Below are 19,047 nucleotides of genomic sequence, written 5' to 3'. Positions count from 1 at the left end.
CAGCAGCAGTAAGAGTCATATCAGACTCTCAATGATAACTCTCTTTCTCTCTTCACAGATGCTGTCAAACTTGCTGAGTTGTCCATTACTTTCTGTGCTTTTATTTCAGATTTCTAGCATTCACAGTATTTTGCTTTTATTTGTTTAATTGCTGACTATCGACAGAGTAGACTCCTTTTCTGATTTTACTTCAGCACCACTAGTGTCATTTATCAGAATAGCAAAGACAGTTTCAATCATTTTAATACAGCCGATTGAAACAAGAGATCCAGTATTATTTTTAATGCCCTACTCCTGATGGCTCAGGCACTGGTGTAGCTAAAATTGTGGTGGTGGAGAACTTGGTGTGTTGGCTGCATTCAGCTTTCAAATTATCCTCTGGAGTTTTCACAGACTACCAAGACACTGTCTGAATTGGATAAAAGCTTTATGACTTGGTACAAATGCAGATTTTATGATGTAGGTAGAACTCTGAAACTATTTTCATGACTAGCTCTGTGTGTCAGTTCAGGATGTTCTGCTCAGTGAAACTTGACTTTACAGTCATTCTGCTTGCTCAGAGCTTCCAAATTCCTTCTAAACGCTTTGAGAGTGTCCTTTTACTTGCTGTCACATTTACAAATTCCAGAATAAAGGGTCGAATGGTCTCATCCTACACCTATTTTCTATGTAAGATTTTGAAATGAATTATTCTTTCCACCACAGCTGTTGGCTGAAGTATTCCAACTGCCTGGTAATTTAAAGTTCACACCTCTCACCAGCTCCCTCTTCCTCCAGCCAATAGCCAAAGTGAGCCTGCCTGAAAACTTTAGACACTTTGGTCAACAGTGCAAAACTGGATGAATGTCTGAAGCTAATGAATGTGTTTTTAAACATTGCTGTTACTTTAGACATTTATTGTAGAGATCATGTTTGCCCTAGAGGGTAAAAGTGATTCAATTTCTCTTTGTTAGTTCCAACTCCCAGAGCCTGTCCCTTCGCAGCAGCTCAAATGGATTCAGTCTCATCAGTGCTAGCTCAGAACAAGACAATCCCTCAACAAGTGGTTGCAGGTAGGTGCTGGTTATTTTTAAAAACACTTTTTGATTTTGTTTTTCTGCTTAAAATGAGGAATGTTAGTGAATGTAAACACAACACTTGTCTGTTCGTACTGATTTTTGATGGTGAGACACATCATATGTATGTATAATAAACTCCCTCTAATCTGCCTACTAATGTACTTTGACTGCAACCTGTTTGACACCTCAATGCACAGATATTTTTAATTTCTGAACAAGGTGTCAATTAATACTGAATGGGCAGTTTATGTTTGATTCTTGTCTATGGGAATTTTTGAGTGGGAACAATTCTGACTCCTGTTAAGCCGGTCATCTAGTAAACCTTCTCATTTGAAGTTTTTTGTTTCTCTCCCATCTCAACAGTTAGTAAACAAATGAAACGTGCAAATATTTTTAATGATACTAAAATATTTTCTTTGCCAGCTCTCAAATGTCTAAAAGATATAAATCCCTTCCAAAACTAGTGAAGACAATGCTTTGATATGTTACATTTAAAGATAATTGTATCAGTTGCAGTTATGCATATACTGCACTATTACAAGTACAGTTGTCTGGTTCCGAACAACAACAACAGAAATTGCTGGAGACGCTCAGCAGGTGTGACAGCATCTGCCAGAAGAAAGTAGAGTTAATGTTTCAAGTCCAGGTTCTTTTTATCAGAACAGTTCCAGTTCCAGTCCAGTCTGTTTTGCTGCTGTAATTTGCAAGAAATAAAGAATACATGATATTTTCATTTTGCTGCCTGCCTTAATAATCCAGTATAGTTAGCATGATGACTGCTGTTTTAAAATTTTTCAAATCATCTGAAATAGTAGGTTTGTTCCTTTTGCAAGTTACTTATGGATGTATCAGATATGGCAGCAGGACTATGGGGGCATTTTAGGTTTTCTTTCTTCACATCCTTTTTCAGCAAATCTTCTTTCATCACTTGTTAGACATGGTGTTACAACCTCCATTTGTCCAATGAAAGGTCATTCAATTGACTTTTGTTGTGAGCCTTGAGTGAATGCCAACTACATAATCAGGCATGTAGAACTGATGTAGTCACCTGATGACCATATGTGCACATTTCTAGTAAGGGTCACTAGATAATGATTAGGATCCTACCACCCAACTTTCATGTGCAGGAGCTGGGCTAAGTTGTATCACTCATCCTACCTGGCTTCAGATTCTTTAGCATAGACAGGGCAACAAAAATGGCATGTTTTTTTTCTGTAGTGTAACTATTCCAAATAAATTCAGTTACCTTTTTTTTCTATAATATGACAATAGGCCACAGTCAAGAGTGAAATCACAGTACATGTCTCACATTTTGCTGTTTAAATTTATTGAATAAAATTAATGAATAAAATGACTCTTGAAGATTAGTGAAAAGTTGTTTCGTTTTTCAGTTGTTTACACTCTTCTGTTTAATTTGCATGGTTTATAGCTTATGGCCATAAGTGTTGCCTATAGATATAACTTTTAAAATATGGGGCTAAAGCTATGAGTTTGTATTTGTATTACAGTAGTGATCAATCTGCTAAAGCAAAGACACAGAAAGAGTTGATAAAAGCCTTAAGTGTCTTAAAAAGACACCTTCCATCTGATAAGATGACTAAAGGAAAATCCAGGACACTTTCTACACTGAAGTATGCACTACGATGTGTAAAACAAGTCAGAGGTAGGCTTACTGTACTATACTTTTAAGAGAATAACACCTGTGAGGATGGGTGAAAGAGGTACTCCCATTTGTATCCAACCTGCATTGACTGATAATATTAGAATACAGGTCGTTCTGCTGTTAAGTGCGTTTCGTTAATGCGAGTTCATTATAATACGATTGACGAATTGGGGACACTGTTTATAAAGCGCAAACTTTTAAAATGTGTTGGCTGTAACGTGATTACATCGCCAACACTTTAAGCAGTGTTTCTAGAGCACGATTTTCCAATAACATGGAGTTGAACAAGAACGTAACAATTGCATATAAAAGAACTGACTGTGTATATGGAATGAAGAAAGCTGATTTAAATGATATGGAGGGAGATTTTTAAAAGAAAATTTCAAACTTCAGAATTCCTGCTGAGACCTTTGATATTAAAATTTGTACCCAGGCCTCAATGAAATGACAGGAGCCTGTGCTTTTTGGCCGCATTTTCTTGTCACATGCTTAGTGAAGCAGGTTAAGACAGGTCATGTTCTGGCAGCTTGGGGGTAGATTAGTAACCTAAATGATTTTAACAGCACACTGTTACATATCTGTTGTCCAATGGACAGAAAGGGTTAAAGAGAAAGTATTTATGATATGCCCAGCACTTTTAGGGACCTTTTTGTATTCTGAGTCAGAATGTGAATAATAAATGTTTTGTCTTTCGTTTGGAGATATAATTGGTCTTTTTTAACTGTTTTGAGTATATTTTTAATTCAGTGAATATTTAATTATAACTATAGGTTTGTCATTTTATTTTTGTTGCAGCTAATGAAGAATATTACAAGTTTCGAATGAATGATGACTCTGAACCAAGTAGCTTGAGTATAAACTCCTTCACCATTGATGAGGTCGAGAACATCACATCTGAATATACTTTGAAAAATACTGTAAGTACTGAAAAAACTATGATCGGTCTTTTCTTAACCCAGCTAATACAAAAATAATCAATCAAATGTTATTCCTGTCAATATTTTCTCTTTCTTCCTTAAAGCAAAGGAAATAACTTCTAGATTGTCCAAATATATGATATATTACAGAGTTAAGATGTACAAGTGGAGTTATGATTCAAATCAGACTGTTCAACCAAAGTGACATTTTATCCTCTACCTTTAGCATATGTAGTAAGGATACCTTTTCATTTTAACACAAAATTTATTACATTTCAGCAGTTAGTGTATTTTTCCTTGTAGTCTTTGAAAAGTATTGGTTGCTGTTGATGGTTTTGAAACACAGAAGAACAAACTGTGCACTCAAGTTAACTAGTTGATCTGCATAGCACTTCCTATTCTATTTTAAGTCTTGCTCGTTTTTTCTATGGTGGTATTATAAGGAAAGCTTAAGTATACTGGTTAAAGTGCAAAATTTTATAAAACTTATCCGTACAAAATGAGAAAAAGAAAAAAACCCTCTTGAAATGTTCTTTTCCCAGTGCTATTTTTGTAATAGAATATGCATCCAATGTGCTGCTTCTAATTTTGATTTACTTGCTTTGCAAGACACTATTTTGAAGTATGTCAGATTTCTCCTAAATGCTTCAAAACTGGCAACAAGTTATCTCCATGTATATGTTGAGCTTGAGAACAGTCTCTGTGTAACATGCCTTCTTCAGAATTATACTGTTGAAACAATTTATAGAATTGTACAAATCATCTGGTTTTCCATTGTTAATGCAATTAATTCATAACCATGATTTGGACTTTATTTGCTCAACAATGCCTCTGAACTGGGAAGTTTTGAAAAATCTTTTGTGGAAAATACCTAAATTTGGGTCAAGCGATATTTCAAGAACTTAATATTCCTAGATCATTGGCCTCACAGCTGCCCTCATTTTAGCTAAACAGTTCTCCAGATGAAGTGTTTCCATGATTCACGTTGACTTTATTTTCATTTGGATCCCTTGGTGCTAAGCTTAATGAAATGTTGTTTGGTGTTGTAGAACATGAATTCCCTGATTGGGGCTATTAACCCAGTCCATTCCGAGAGCCCTGGCTGATAAATAAGAACAGGAATGTCAGACATCCTGTTCACTCTGAGGGAGGTTGATCAGTGTCAAGGATATTGCCCTCTGGAATTATTTCAATGGCGACGAAAGAAAAGCACACACCTGAAGAAATTTGCTCGCAACAGTTGTCTTTACGTTGGAGAAAGTGTCTTTGGCATCATGCTATTATTTGGGAAGTTTGACTCATTCCATTCCTACATCCAAGATTCGGCCTAGTGTGTGGAAAGAATGCATTAAGTTTTCTAGGCAAAAGACATTGGGGCAGGTGAAAAGCAACAAGTAATTTTCCTGACTGCTTGTGGGCCTCTGGTTTTCCCTGAGGCACCAGATACTAAAACCTTTCAAGAGTTGATGGATTTAGTTAAGGAATATTACAACCCAAGCTGCCTCTAATTCTGAGATGCTGTCAGTTTTACTCGGCAATTCAAGAGCCAGGGAAATCTGTACTGGAATTTTTGATGAGATTAACACGAAATATGTGACTTTGGTTTAATCCTTAATGAGACCATCTCCATATGTGAGATTAATGATGTAACTACACAAAAGCGTCTACTAGCTGAAGCCCAGCTGCACTTCAAACAGGCACTACAACTGTTTTATCATGAAAAAATGCGGCAAGTGGAGTATATTAATTGCAGGGTATTCCGATGGAAGTGGACACCCTTGCCAGTCCAACTGAGCTCGGGGAACACCATTTGAACAAAGGCAAATGCATAGCCTCACTCGGTCATATCTTGAACAGAAGGACTTGAGGTCAGCTCACTGCAAAATCAAAGCCAAGTCTTGGCCAAACGGTTAAAATTTTCTTCAGGATTTAGGCTGGCAAACCATTGTTGGTGCTGCTGGACTTTAGACAGCAAATGAGTCCCACTAGGCCTACATTGTAAAGGAGAGCACATTGTAAAGGAGATTGCATACCTTGGAAAGTCCACGTACATCTCGCTTGGAGCAGTTAAATTGCTCAACAGCATCCAAATCAGAACAAGCAAAATAAACGTCTGGTTAAATGGTCACCCAGTTCTAATGGAGGTCAGTACCAGCGCGGCAGTATCAGTGATCACAGAACCTGTTTTTAACAGAATTTGACATGGACTCCACCTTTCCCAAGCAGAAACTGCAATATAGTTGGAATAAACAGGTGGAAGGTTGGCTTGTGTGATGACCTAGGCTGTGTTCAGAACTCTCCGCAGTTTTTCATGGTCCTGGAAAGAGAAGTTAACACACCAGGCCAAGTGATGCATCTGGATAGAATGCTTTCCATGGTGCATCTATAAAAGTTGGAAAGAGTCTTTATGGACATGCCAAATTTCCTTAGCCTGTTGAGGAAGTAGAGGCTTGTCATGCTTTCTTGACCTTCGTGTCCATGTGGGTGTACCAGGACAGATTATGGCTGATCATCATTCCCAGGAACTTGTCATTCTCGACCATCTCCACCTCAGCACCATTGATGTAGACCGGGGCATGTCTTCCATCTTGCTTCCTGAAGTCAATGACCAGCTGTTTCATTTTGCTGACATTGAGGGAGAGATTGTTATCTTTATACTATGCCACCCAAGCACTTTATCTCTTTCCTGTATTCTGTTTCTTCATTGTTTGAGATTCAGCCTACGACGATGGTGTCGTCAGTGAATGTAGATGGAGTTGGAACGGAATTTGGCCACATAGTCATTGGTGTGTAGAGCATATAGTAAAACGCTGAGTACGCAGCCTTTTGGAGCACTGATGTTGAGGCTTACCACGGAGGAAGTGCTGTTTCTTATTCTCACTGATTGCAGTCTGTAAAGAAGTCAGGGATCCGGTTGCAGAGTTTGGTTGGAATTATGGTGTTGAAGGTGAAACTGTAGTCAATAAATAGGAACCTGACGTAGGTATCCTTGTTATCCAGATGTTCCAGCGATGAGTGTAAGACCTGGGTGGTGGGTTCTGCTATAGACCTGTTATGACAGTAGGCGAATTGCAAGGGCTCAAGGCAGGCTGGGAGACTAGAGTCAATGTGTGCCATGACTAACCTCCTCAAAGTTAAAAATCACACAACACCAGGTTATAGTCCAACATTTTTTTTGGAAGCACTAGCTTTCTGAGTGCTGCTCCTTTATCTGGTGGTTGTGGAATATAAGATCGTAAGACACAGAATTTATAGCAAAAGTTTACAGTGTGATGTAACTGATATTACATATTGGAAAAAAAACCTGGATTGTATAAATCTCTTGTCTTTTAGAATGAACATGTTGGTTTCAGTTCTTTCATATGTAAATCACAGAACTTTGTTAAAGTTGCGTTCTCAAGTGAACTTTAGCAATTGGTTCCATGTTGGCCCAGACAATGTATTTAAAGGTGTGAAGTGCCCTGTGTGAGACTGGCACAGACACAATGTTTAGACTGATTCTAATCTAAGAAATGGATTTACAGAATCTTACATGGATTCATGCAATTTTTTTTTACTCAGAAACTGCAATTATCCATGTAAGATTCTGTAAATCCATTTCTTAGATTAGATTCAGTCTGAACATTGTCTGTGCCACAACGTTCAGACTGAATCTAATCTAAAAAACGGATTTACAGAATCTAACAGGCATGGCCATGCATGGGTAAAAGGCATGGTTGACACGAGGTCAGGTCCAATGATGTGTAAAGTTTCGGGTCGTCCTCAATAAACATGTGGACCATATAAAAGCTGCAAACGCTCAAACTCTCTGGGAACAAAACATGCCTGGCTCATCGACAGCCTTTCTAAATGTTCTGGAACCTTTTTGGCTTCTCCCACTCTGTCAAGCCTTGACGCTATCTTAGAGTCTGAGGTGGACATGGCAAGTATCACACCTTGATGCTTTTGTCACCTGAAGAAGGGAATTAATTTTTCCAAGACGCTTCAAAGTGCAAGAGGCAAGCTACTGTGCATTATATACTGCTCATATCAGAAGCAGAGTTGGAGGAATCTGACCTGGTGCAGGAGTGTTGAATGCCTTTAGGGAGAGTTGAGCATCTTGGGGGATGGAGCGTTTTATGTCCCCTCCAACTCTGTTTTGATTTAGTCCCCTCTTAGTCTCCCAAACCGCCGCCCCCCGTTTACCTTTTTCACGTAAACATTACCATATCAGGCTTTGCTTGTTTTGTTTCAGTAGCCGTGTGTGCTTTCCTGGTAGTGGAAAATATGTTATAAAGCAGAGATTGACCCCGCCTCCTCTGAGAACTAGAACCAAAACATCCAAGAGGAGCACTTCTCCCTGTAATCTGTAAAAATAGTGTGAAAGTGGTATAACCTGCTTCTCGACAACTTCAAAATTAAACAAAATAAATCCCCGACACTCAAATTGCTACCTGTTGATTTTAAAGTATGTAATTCTAACAGTGAACAAATTAACTAAAGTATTAACAAATCAAATAAATCCCTTCTGACTACTAACTATTCCCAAATAAAACGAGATTCTAGTTGTATGTGGTTCCAATAAATACAAGTCCCCACTCATATAACAAAAAAAAATTTAGTCTCAAAATTACAGCCGGATTACATGTCTTCTGGAATGTTCTGTGCTTTCTCCATCATTCTTCTGTCAGGAATGCCTTTGTTATTGACAATTGGAAGTATTTTTGGATATCAGCAAGGATGACCAAAATAAAAAAGATTCTCTCTTGGTCCTGAGAGTAAACTGGCAAGAAGTATTAAAACCGGTTGTAATTAGAGTTTTGAGAAGTAGGTATAAAGGCTGAGAGTAGGGAAATGTACATAGGCTGCTTGGAGGTTTAGATTAGATTAGATTCCCTACAGTGTGGAAACAGGCCCTTCAGCCCAACAAGTCCACACCAATCCTCCAAGAGCAATGCACCCAGACCCATTTCCCTCTGACTAATGCCCCGAACACTATGGGCAATTTAGCATGGCCAATTTACCTGATCTGCACATCTTTTTTGGATCGTGGGAGGAAAACAAAGCACTAGAGGAAACCCAGGCAGACATGGGGAGAATGTGCAAACTCCACACAGACAGTTGCCCGAGGCTGGAATCGAACCCGGGTCCCTGCCGTTGTGAGGCTGCAGTGCTGACCACCGTGCCGTTTAGACAGGAGAGATTATAATGGAGTTTAAGGAAATGGCAGAAAATTAAACAAATACTTTATTTGTCTTCATGCCAGAAGGTGAAAAAACATCCCAGAAATAAAAGGAACTAAGGATTTTATCAAAGTGAAGAACTTTTACTAATTAATGTTTTTTTTAAAAAACTGAAGAAATTAACTGGACTGAAAGCTGACAGATACCAGGTCCAAGAGTACTGAAAGAGGTGTCTCCAGACACATGGAATGTGCTGCTTGTGATCATCTAAAATTTCTTCAATTCCAGATTGGTCCCAGCAGCTTGGAATTTGGGGTGGGAGGTGGAAGAAGGAGCAGGCTGTTGGTAGCAGGAAGGGGGAAAGAGAAGCACGAGGCTGTGTGGGAGGGGGAAAGGAACTGGAAGCTGTAGGGAGAGAAGGAGAAGGGAGAGATGGAAATGTGTTGGCACACTCGTTCCCCTATTTCTTCTAAGTCAGAGTTTATTTTCAAGCTGCTAAATGCTCTGTGGGCAAATATTTTGGTGGGCATTTCCTGTTCTATCTTCATGGCAACAGGAATTCAGTTTCACATAACTATAGGTTCAATGAACCTCAAGTGAAATCACATTGGAAATTGAGAGATATTCTGGAGAAGGTAGCCTCTCGCAACTGTTTTAAAACAATAACAGATACTGCAATACGATTCACCTTTTGTGATGCTTTGGATTCTTCACAATTTAGGTCTGATGTGAAATGGTAAATTAAGAACTCACTACATTTACTGTTTCTCTATCGATACTTACTGAACGTAGTAATACTAACCATTTGCTTCATTTCTGTTTTTCCACAACTCACTAGTTTGTCCCTGTTTTTCAGGATATCTTCGCTGTAACTGTTTCTCTGATTACGGGACAGATTGTATACATCTCTGACCAAGCCTCCTCAATTCTGAATTGCAATAAAGATGTCTTCAAAAATGTCAAGTTCACAGAGCTCCTTGCTCCACAAGATGTTGGAGTTTTCTACAGCTTTACAAAGCCATCTCAGCTGCCTCTGTGGAGTGTGTGCACAGCTGCTGGTGAGTAAGTTTATTATATAAACAGATCCTTTCACCGCTCTTTAGATATAGTTTGTTACATAATGGTTGCCAACAGTTGGTTGGTACACAGATTGAGAAAACGCAGCTGTCCAGTCATGTAACCTGTAATCAATTTTCCAAATGACCTTAACAACATAAGAGAATGCAAAAACAACAGGCAAGTCAACCCTGATTTTCTTGCATGTATAATATTATCCAGTCCATTTTAACCATTTATTCCACTGAGAGAATTCATGTGCAAATTTTTCCTTTGTTGCCGAAAGTTGTTAAGTAGATTTTGAAACTAATTATCTTTCTTCACATTTCCATTATTCAGCCCTGGCTGTCTGTCTGCCCTGTATAGACAACACTTATTTCCTACATCTTTTATTCAACTCCCCCCAAATCCTTCCTTCTCCTCTCCAATGCCTCCCCACCCCACCTCTTCTCCATCAACCTGCGGTCCCCACAGCAATCAGTTTTAGGAATGCAGAAATCGCTGTTTCAAATTAAATTTGATATTATCATGTTGTAATCTCGCCGAATGGGCCTATAATTGGCAAATAAACTTCAGTATGGGTTTTACAGGAGCTGGGGCATTTTAGGAGCAAGAACAAAGAGACTACATACTATGAAACTAGCAGTCTTGAATGTGGTTTTGTTAAATTCTGCGGCAAGATTAATAAATTAAGTTTAATGGTGAATTCATCTGGGGAGTTGAAGAACACTGGAGTCCAGAATCATTCAGGACAAAGCAACCTGTTTGATTGGTACGCCATGTGCAATCTTCAGACACTCATTCCCCCTCCACTGCTGATGCATAACAGCACCATCCACAAGGTGCATTGCAGCAATGCAACAGCAGCTTCCAAATCCATGAATTCTACCACTTGGGAGGACATGGGAAACAGATGCATGGGAACACCACAGCCTGCAAGCTTCTTTTCAAGCCTTACACTATGTTGACTTATTACTGTTCCTTCACTGTTGCTGGATCATAATCACTTCCTTCCTAACAGCACGGTGTGTGTACCTACATTGTGGAATCAAGTTATCTGAGAAGGTAGCTCACTACAACCTTTTCAAGGACAGTAATGAATGGGCAGCAAATGCTGGTCTAGCGAATGATGCCTGATGCCATGAATGCATAAACTTTTTTTATTTTAAAAATTCAGAGAGCTTCTTTAATCAATGCAGTTAGAATGTGAAGCTTTTTACCACTTTTGAGTTAGGGAGCCCAAAGCAAAATGAAATCAGATGAGCATCAAGTAGAAAGGAATCAAATACCCTAAATAGGGTTAGATGAAAATTGTGGAAAGGGAATCATGGAACATGGGCCACTTGGACCCCAGAGCTGTACGTTCTATTTATTTATTTATTTATCTGTCCTTGTTCTTGTAATCTTCATTAACATCCCCAAGAGACGTTTTATCCAGTTTTTATTGAGAAGTTACTCCTAACGCTGCTAAAGCTGAATTAGGTTCTGAATTTACTTGTATGGGGAGAGGGAGGTTCATCCTAATCTCCTGTCTTCTTTGATTATTTTTAACCCTTGTCTTTTAAATTCTGTTCTGACGCAAGTACATAGGCTGCTTTTGTCTACTTTAGCTATAAACATGCTCTGAATTTCTTTTTAAATAGATCCTAAATTCCACAGTAATTCTAGCTACTCTTTGAATCTTATTAATATGTTCTTAAATATGGGTGCCCAAAATTGTACATGTTTTATTCTAAATGTGATACTTTAATTGAGGTAAGTTCGTATTGTAGAGATTAGAATCATGTGTGATTTAAATCATTTGTGCGTCATTCATAAAGATTTACTTAATGCTTTATACTTCAGACCTGAAGTATAATCTGCCTTCTTGTACAAGTATGACCCTTGTGACTGGTTGTAACTGTAGCCAGTTGGACAGAAGATTAGGTGGAATGAGCCTGTCACTCACTCAATTTAATAAGTTTGAGGCCCAAAAGTTATCACAATGTAGCCCTATTAATATTGCTCTGGCGACCAGACTGTTGGTTGACATGTCTGCGATAAGTGGATTGTTCCTTGTGGAGCCAGGTCACTGCAGGTTTGTTGGAGGAATTGCCAGCCCACAAGTTTTTGGTAAAGTTATGTATTCCATCTCTTCTGTGTAACCTGTCGTGTTTGCATTAGAGATGGCTGGTCATTGCCAGTTGTGGTTTGGAGAATTATATGCTGTATATTCTCTCACATCCCTTAATTTTAAAAAAAATTATTATCAATGTCCTTTTATGAAAATGGATTTCTATATGCCAACAAAATCCTGTTTCCATAGAGAGCTTAAGTTCACATTTCAAGGTCCTCACTGAAATGACAGAGACTCCGACGTCAGCAGAATTGAGTGGCACAGACTTAACTGCTGGTTAAATCTCATGACCGCTTCATTTACTGTCTGTTGGGATAACTTTTCCTCTTCCCTGCAGCAAAACAGGAGGATAATGTTATAAAGGTCATTTTGATTTTGATGACAAATGACAGACTGTGTGGAACTGTTGTATTCAACTTAACCAGAAATCATATTCCAAGTCTTGCCTGACTTCCATGTTAAGTAAAATGCAAATCAAAGCTGTTCCACTCACTTTGCCTCTCCTGATTTCTGTAAACTGGGGTAACCCCTGCTCCCTTTCACTTTTTTGTTTCTTTTATTTTAAAAGATTAGCAACTTTTACTTTTTGTTTCTATGACAAAATAAACAGGAAAAATAATATTTGAGAAAACTATTGGCCATTTTGATGCTTTTACTTTGTTTCTTCTGTACCAAGTCATTTAAACATCAGCAGATTTTATTCACCATATGCATGCTGTGCAATTTCAATAAACCAGCAGTTTTACGATGATCTTTCTATCCTGTCTCTCCTTCCAATAACTTTATCATATTTCTATAAATTGTTATTCTTGCAGATTCATCACCACCGGACTGCATGCAAGAGAAGTCTTTCTTTTGCCGTATTAGGTGAGTACTTGAAAGGCTGGAGTTTTGTTATGGAGGATTATGTACATGTGAAGAGCGGTGAAAAAATTCCATGTGGACAATTATGTAGTCTGAGTGGTGAAGCTCAGCATGAAAACTCACACCACGACCAGCTGATGGACACTTTTGCCTCGGAATGTGCTAAAGCTTTTGTATGCTGATATATTTGCATTTATAATACAACGGATGATTTGGAGATGCCGGTGTTGGATTGGGGTGTACAGAGTTAAAAGTTGCAACACCAGATTATAGTTCAACAGGTTTATTTGGAAGCACTAGCTTTCAGAGCCCTCCTTCATTAGATGATGACAACCACCTGATGAAGGAGCAGCGCTCCGAAAGCTAGTTCTTCCAAATTAACCTGTTAGACTATAACCTGGTGTTATGTGATTTTTAACATAATACAATAGCACCTTGAATATGAAAGATTATGAATCCCAAGTAAGGTTAGCCTGGCTTTTGCTCTGCATTCCTCCCCTCATAAGGTCTTATGTTGTCCTCCTCTACTGTGAACCACATGCCCCTTTGCAGTTATATCTTCATTGACTAAACTTGTGAACTAAATTTATTTTTGTTTGTTGGGATCGAACGAGACTCGTGGTTGGTATATTGCCTTCCAGGTACCAGGGTCCGTGATGTCTCTGATCATATCTTTGGGGTCCTGAAGGGAGAGGGTGACCAGCCTCTGGTCGTTATCTATGTAGGTACCAACGACACAGGTAGAAAGAGGGATAGGGATGTAAGGCAGAATTTCGGGGAACTAGCGTGGAAGCTGAGAGCTAGAACAAACAGAGTTGTTATCTCTGGTTTGTTACCCGTGCCACGTGATAGCAAGGTGAGGAATAGGGAGAGATATCAGCTAAACATGTGGCTGCAAGGATGGTGCAGGAGGGAGGGTTTCAGGTTTTTGGATAATTGGGGCTCATTATGGGGAAGGTGGGACTTGTACAAACAGGACGGTCTTCACTTGAACCAGAGGGGTACTATTAGCCTGGGTGGGAAATTTGCTGGTGCTATTCGGATAGGTTTAAATTAGCTCAGCAGGGGAATAGGAATCGGAGGTGTATTTGCAGTGCACAGAAGGATGAGAGTAGGAAGGACAGGGACAAGATTTCAGGGTCACAGGAATGTGCTGGCAGACAGCAAACTGGTTTGAAGTGTGTCTACTTCAGTGCCAGAAGTATACGAAATAAGGTAGGTGAGCTTGCAGCATGGATAGGTACCCCTGGAACTTCAATGTTTTGGCCATTTCAGAGACATGGATAGAGCACGGTGAGGAATGGATATTGCAGGTTCCAGGATTTAGGTCTTCCATTAAAAATAGGCAAGGCGGTAAAAGAGGGGGAGGCGTGGCCTTGTCAGTCAAAGATAATATAATGGTGGCTGAGAGAATGTTTGAGGACTCGTCCACTGAGGTAGTGTGGGCTGAGGTTAGAAACAGGAGAGGAGAGGTCACGCTGCTTAGAATTTTTTATAGCCCTCCGCAGAGTTCCAGGGAGGTGGAAGAGAGGATTAGCAAAATTATTCTGAGTAGGAGTGAAAGAAACAGGATGGTCACTATGGGGACTTTAACTTTCCCAACATTGACTGGAAATGTTATAGCTCTAGTACGTCAGATGGACCAGTTTTTGTCCAATATGTACAGGAAGGTTTCCTGACACAGTATGCCGAAGAGCCGACAAGAGGGGAGGCCACACTGGATCTGGTGCTTGGTCATGAACTAGGCCAGGTGTTTGATTTAGTTGTAGGTGAGCACTTTGGGGAGAGTGACCATAGTTTAGCGATGGAAAGGGATAGGTACATGCCACAGGTCAAGAGTTATCGATAGGGCAAGAGCAATTATAATGCAATTAGGCAAGAGTTAGGATGCACAGGATGGGGTAGCAAAATGCAGGGGATGCAGACAATCGAAATGTGGAGCTGGTTTAAGGAACAGATATTACGTGTCCTTGATAGTTATGTCTCTGTCAGGCAGGGAAGTGGCGATAAAGTAAGGGAACTGTGGTTTACAGAAATTGCATCTCTTCTTGAGTAGAAGATGGAGGCTTATGTGTTGATGAGGCAATCTGGTACAGATGAGGCGATGGAGAGTTACAGATCAGTTAGGAAGGATTTAAAGAGAGAGTTAAGAAGAGCAAAGAGAGGACACGAGCAGTCTTTAGCAAATAGAATAAAGGAGAACCCTAAAGTTTTCTATAGGTATGTGAGGAATAAAAGGATGATTAGGATAGGAATAGGGCCAGTCAAAGACAGAAGTGGAAAGTTGAGTGTGGACTCTGTAGAGATCGGAGAGGTGCTAAATGAACGTTTCTCATCGGTGTTCACTCAGGAAATGGAGAATATTGTAGAGGAGAAGCATGAGGTACGAGATATTAGACTAGAAAGAATCGAGGTTAGTTACGCACAGGTGTTATCAATTCTAGAAGGAGTGAAAGTAGAAAAGTCCCTTGAGCCGGATTGGATTTATCGGTGGGTTCTCTAAGAAGCTAGAGAGGAGATAGCACAGCCATTGGCTTTGATATTTGAGTCGTCATTGTCTACAGGTTTAGTACCTGAGGACTGGAGGATTGCAAATGTGCCATTGTTTAAGAAGGGCAGCAGAGAAGTAAGTAGACCAGTGAGCCTTACTTCTGTTTTAGAAAAGGTTTTGGAAAGGACTATAAGAGATAAGATTTATAATCATCTAGCAAGCAACAATTTGATTGCAGATAGTTAACATGGTTTTGTCAAGGGCAGGTTGTGTCTCGCAAACCTCATGGAGTTTTTTGAGAAGGTGACCAAGCATGTAGATGAGAGTATGACAATTGACATGGTATACATGGACTTCAGTCAAGCCTTTGATAAGGTTCCACATAGTAGGCGATGGAGAAAATGCAGAGGCATGGAATTGAGGGTGATTTAGCAGTTTGGATTAGAAACTGACTTTCTGGAAGAAAGCAGTGAGTGGTGGTTGATGGAAAATATTCAGTCTGGAGTCCAGTTACTTGTGGTGTGCCACAAGGATCTGTTTTGGGACCATTGCTGTTTGTCATTTTTATAAATGACTTAGACGCAGGCATAGGTGGATGGATTAGTAAATTTGCAGACCAACTAAAATCGGTGGAGTAGTGGACAGTGTGGAAGAATGTTACAGGTTGCAGGGCGACTTGGATAAACTGCAGAATTGGGCTTAGAGGTGGCAAATGGAGTTCAATGCAGCTAAATGTGAGGTGATGCACTTTGGGAAGAATAACAGGAAGGCAGAGTATTGGGTCAATGGAAAGATTCTTGGTAGTGTGGATGTGCAGAGGGATCTTGGAGTCCATGTGCATAGATCCCTGAAAGTTGCCACCCAGGTGGATAGTGCTGTGAAGAAGGCATACAGTGTGTTAGGTTTCATTGGTAGAGGGATAGAGTTCCGGAACCGCAATATCATGCTGCAACTATACAAAACGCTGGTGCGGCCACACTTGGAATATTGTGTACAGTTCTGGTCGCCCCATTACAGGAAGGATGTGGAAGCACTGGAAAAGGTGCAGAGGAGATTTACCAGGATGTTGCCTGGTCTGGAGGGAAGGTCTTATGAGGAAAGGCTGAAAGATTTGGGTCCGTTCTCATTGGAAAGAAGAAGGCTAAGAGGGGATTTGATAGAGACATACAAGATAATCAGAGGATTAGATAGGGTAGAGAGTGAAATACTTTTTCCTAGGATGATGACATCAGTTTGTATGAGAGGGCATAACTACAAATTGAGGGGTGATAGATTTAAGACCGATGTCAGAGGAAAGTTCTTTATGCAGAGAGTGTTAAGGGTGTGGAATGCCCTACCTGCTAATGTAATCACCTCAGCCACATTAGGGAGATTTAAACAATCCTTAGATAAGAACATGGATGATTTTGGGATAGTGTGGGGGGGCGAGCTGAGAATAGTTCACAGGTCGGCGCAACATTGAGGGCCGAAGGGCCTGTTTTGCGCAATATTGTTCTATGTTCTAGAATAGTTTCAGCCAGTGCCAACCTTGACTCACTTGGTGGTATGGTCATCTTTAAGTCAAAAGGTTGTGGGTACAAGTCCCATACCAAGGTTTGAGCATCAAAGTCTAGGCTGAAACCCCAGTGCTTCCTTGTCAGAGACTTTCAGACAACACAATAAACTGAGGCCTAATCTGTACCTGTAAATGGACATAAGATATTGCTTAACACTTAACATCTCTCATTCCTGACCAATATTCAACCTTCAGTCAACATCATGCAAAAACAATTAGAGTTTTCCTGGCCCTTGAGCAGTGTGGATAAAGTTGAAACATGGTGGGAAAGTGTCTGAAAATCTAATGTCAAGAAATGTCCAATTTTCTTTTTGAGGTTTTAACAGCAAATTCCGAGTTTCATTAGCAAGTGGTGTCTATTTCTGTATCTATCTCATTAGTAGCTTGTCGCCACATTTGTATGTAATATGTGATTCTTTTACGTACTGCTGACACAGTAGATAGCACCATTTCCTGGTTTGAAAGTCAGTGGATAGCCCATGGATGCAGCTCACTGGTTGCTTCTTTGGGTCTCTGTTTGAAGGTTGATTCACCAGCAGTTCATTGCGTGTTTCATGCTTAGCAATTGCCTTCACCCTTCAAATGCAATAGTCAGCATCACCTAAAAACCAGCCTTCTCACGTAGTCATTGCTGATCTCTGCCTGACTCCCGATACTTCTCACCATTACACTTATGAGCTCATGGACCCTTACATTGCAGTGCTACTGCCAGGTTGATCTCTGTTCAGGGACACACATCCATCTTGTGCACCAGCACAAGATTGTTTCACTTTGCGTTTGCTTGAATACTCCTGATCCAGGTGCCAACCCCAACTCTGCAGAGTGGCCCGATCTCATGTAGTCCGAACATTTGAGGTGCAACCAGACTGTGAACAAGGCTGATGGAGCATCCGAGGCCACGACCTGTGTCCGGGTCGCCACCAGACGCACCCACATACCTTATGGAACGGCAGACTATCCACACCGACTCCAAGGCCTGCTTACAGTAGGCAGCCACTTATCCTAGAAACATGTTGGCCTGCACGTGGGGCTGAAATAATGGAGGTTCAGGTCTCCCCTTCCCAGCTTATGCCTGGCAAAATGTCCAAGCTGTTGAATACAAGCTGGAGGAGTTTGAAGCTAGATTCACCTATGAAAGAGAATTGAGAGACTAGTATGTGTTCTCTTTTACAGAGACATGGCTCACTCCTTCACCTGTCTGAGAAACTCTTAGGATGTAAGGCTGCAATCTGTTGGATGGACCAGAGTGCATCCTTAGGCAAAGCAAAGGGCAGAGGGGTCTGCCTCCCAATCAATGTTTCCTGTTGCTCAGACATGTCAATCCTGGTGATTTACTGCTCCCCAGACTGAGAATATCTAACAGTGAAGTGCTGTCCCTACTGCCTGCTGCAGGCGTTCACTTCTGCTATCCTAACAGCAGTTTATATCCCACTCCATTAGGAAGAGTGCACTTGATGAAATATACATTGCCGCAGATAACCTTGAGACAGACTACCCAAGGTCTACGTCACTGTAACCAGTGTCCAGAATGTGCTACCAAGTTACCATCAACATATTTCCTGGTCCCACCAGCAACCTAAATACGCTTGACCATTGCTACACAATCATCAAAGACACCTACCACTCCATCTCCTGCCTGCATTTTGGGAAACCATACTAAAAGGCTGTGTTCCTTTTCCCAACTTACAAGCAGAAACTGAACCATGAGAATCTGATACAGAAACTCGTACAGTGCTAGTCCAAGGTAACAGATGAGCTCTTCTGTGACAGCTTGAAGTCAGTGGACTGGCCCATATTCAACAACTCAGCAGCCAACCTAAATGAGCCTGCCACTACCATCACATACTTGGTCAGTAAGTATGTAGATGACTGCACTCCATAGAAGTTAAACCGAGTGTTTCCCAACCAGAAACCATGGATGAACTGGGAGATCCACTCCCTACTGAAGTCCAGGTCTGAGGCTATCAAGTTAGTGACTCTACCTAGATTTCCTGTATAGATCAATCTTGACAAGGCCATCAAGGACGCCAAGAGACATGACTCAACTAAATTGGAGTCCTGGACTAACTTCGCGAACACTTGTTGATTGTGGTAAAGCTTACACAATATATTGGGCAACAAAGTGTTATGAAATAGGGTAAACCCCTCTGCTAATTTATACCAGC

At 40.4% G+C, this 19,047-nt stretch overlaps 1 protein-coding gene across 3 annotated transcripts in view; it reads left to right on the top strand.

The window, feature by feature from the left end:
* Positions 1-19,047, top strand: part of per2 (period circadian clock 2) — a 92,309-nt gene that overhangs the window by 10,471 nt on the left and 62,791 nt on the right. For all 3 annotated transcript variants that reach the window (XM_043702010.1, XM_043702013.1, XM_043702012.1), the window contains 5 exons: positions 954-1,052; positions 2,567-2,721; positions 3,517-3,638; positions 9,657-9,858; positions 12,788-12,839. In XM_043702010.1, the coding sequence (XP_043557945.1) occupies positions 954-1,052; positions 2,567-2,721; positions 3,517-3,638; positions 9,657-9,858; positions 12,788-12,839 (630 nt within the window). The remainder of the gene's footprint in view (positions 1-953; positions 1,053-2,566; positions 2,722-3,516; positions 3,639-9,656; positions 9,859-12,787; positions 12,840-19,047) is intronic.

This window comes from Chiloscyllium plagiosum, chromosome 13, assembly GCF_004010195.1.
Source record: "Chiloscyllium plagiosum isolate BGI_BamShark_2017 chromosome 13, ASM401019v2, whole genome shotgun sequence".
Classification (NCBI taxonomy): domain Eukaryota; kingdom Metazoa; phylum Chordata; class Chondrichthyes; order Orectolobiformes; family Hemiscylliidae; genus Chiloscyllium; species Chiloscyllium plagiosum.
This window is presented reverse-complemented; position numbering and strand designations above follow the sequence as displayed.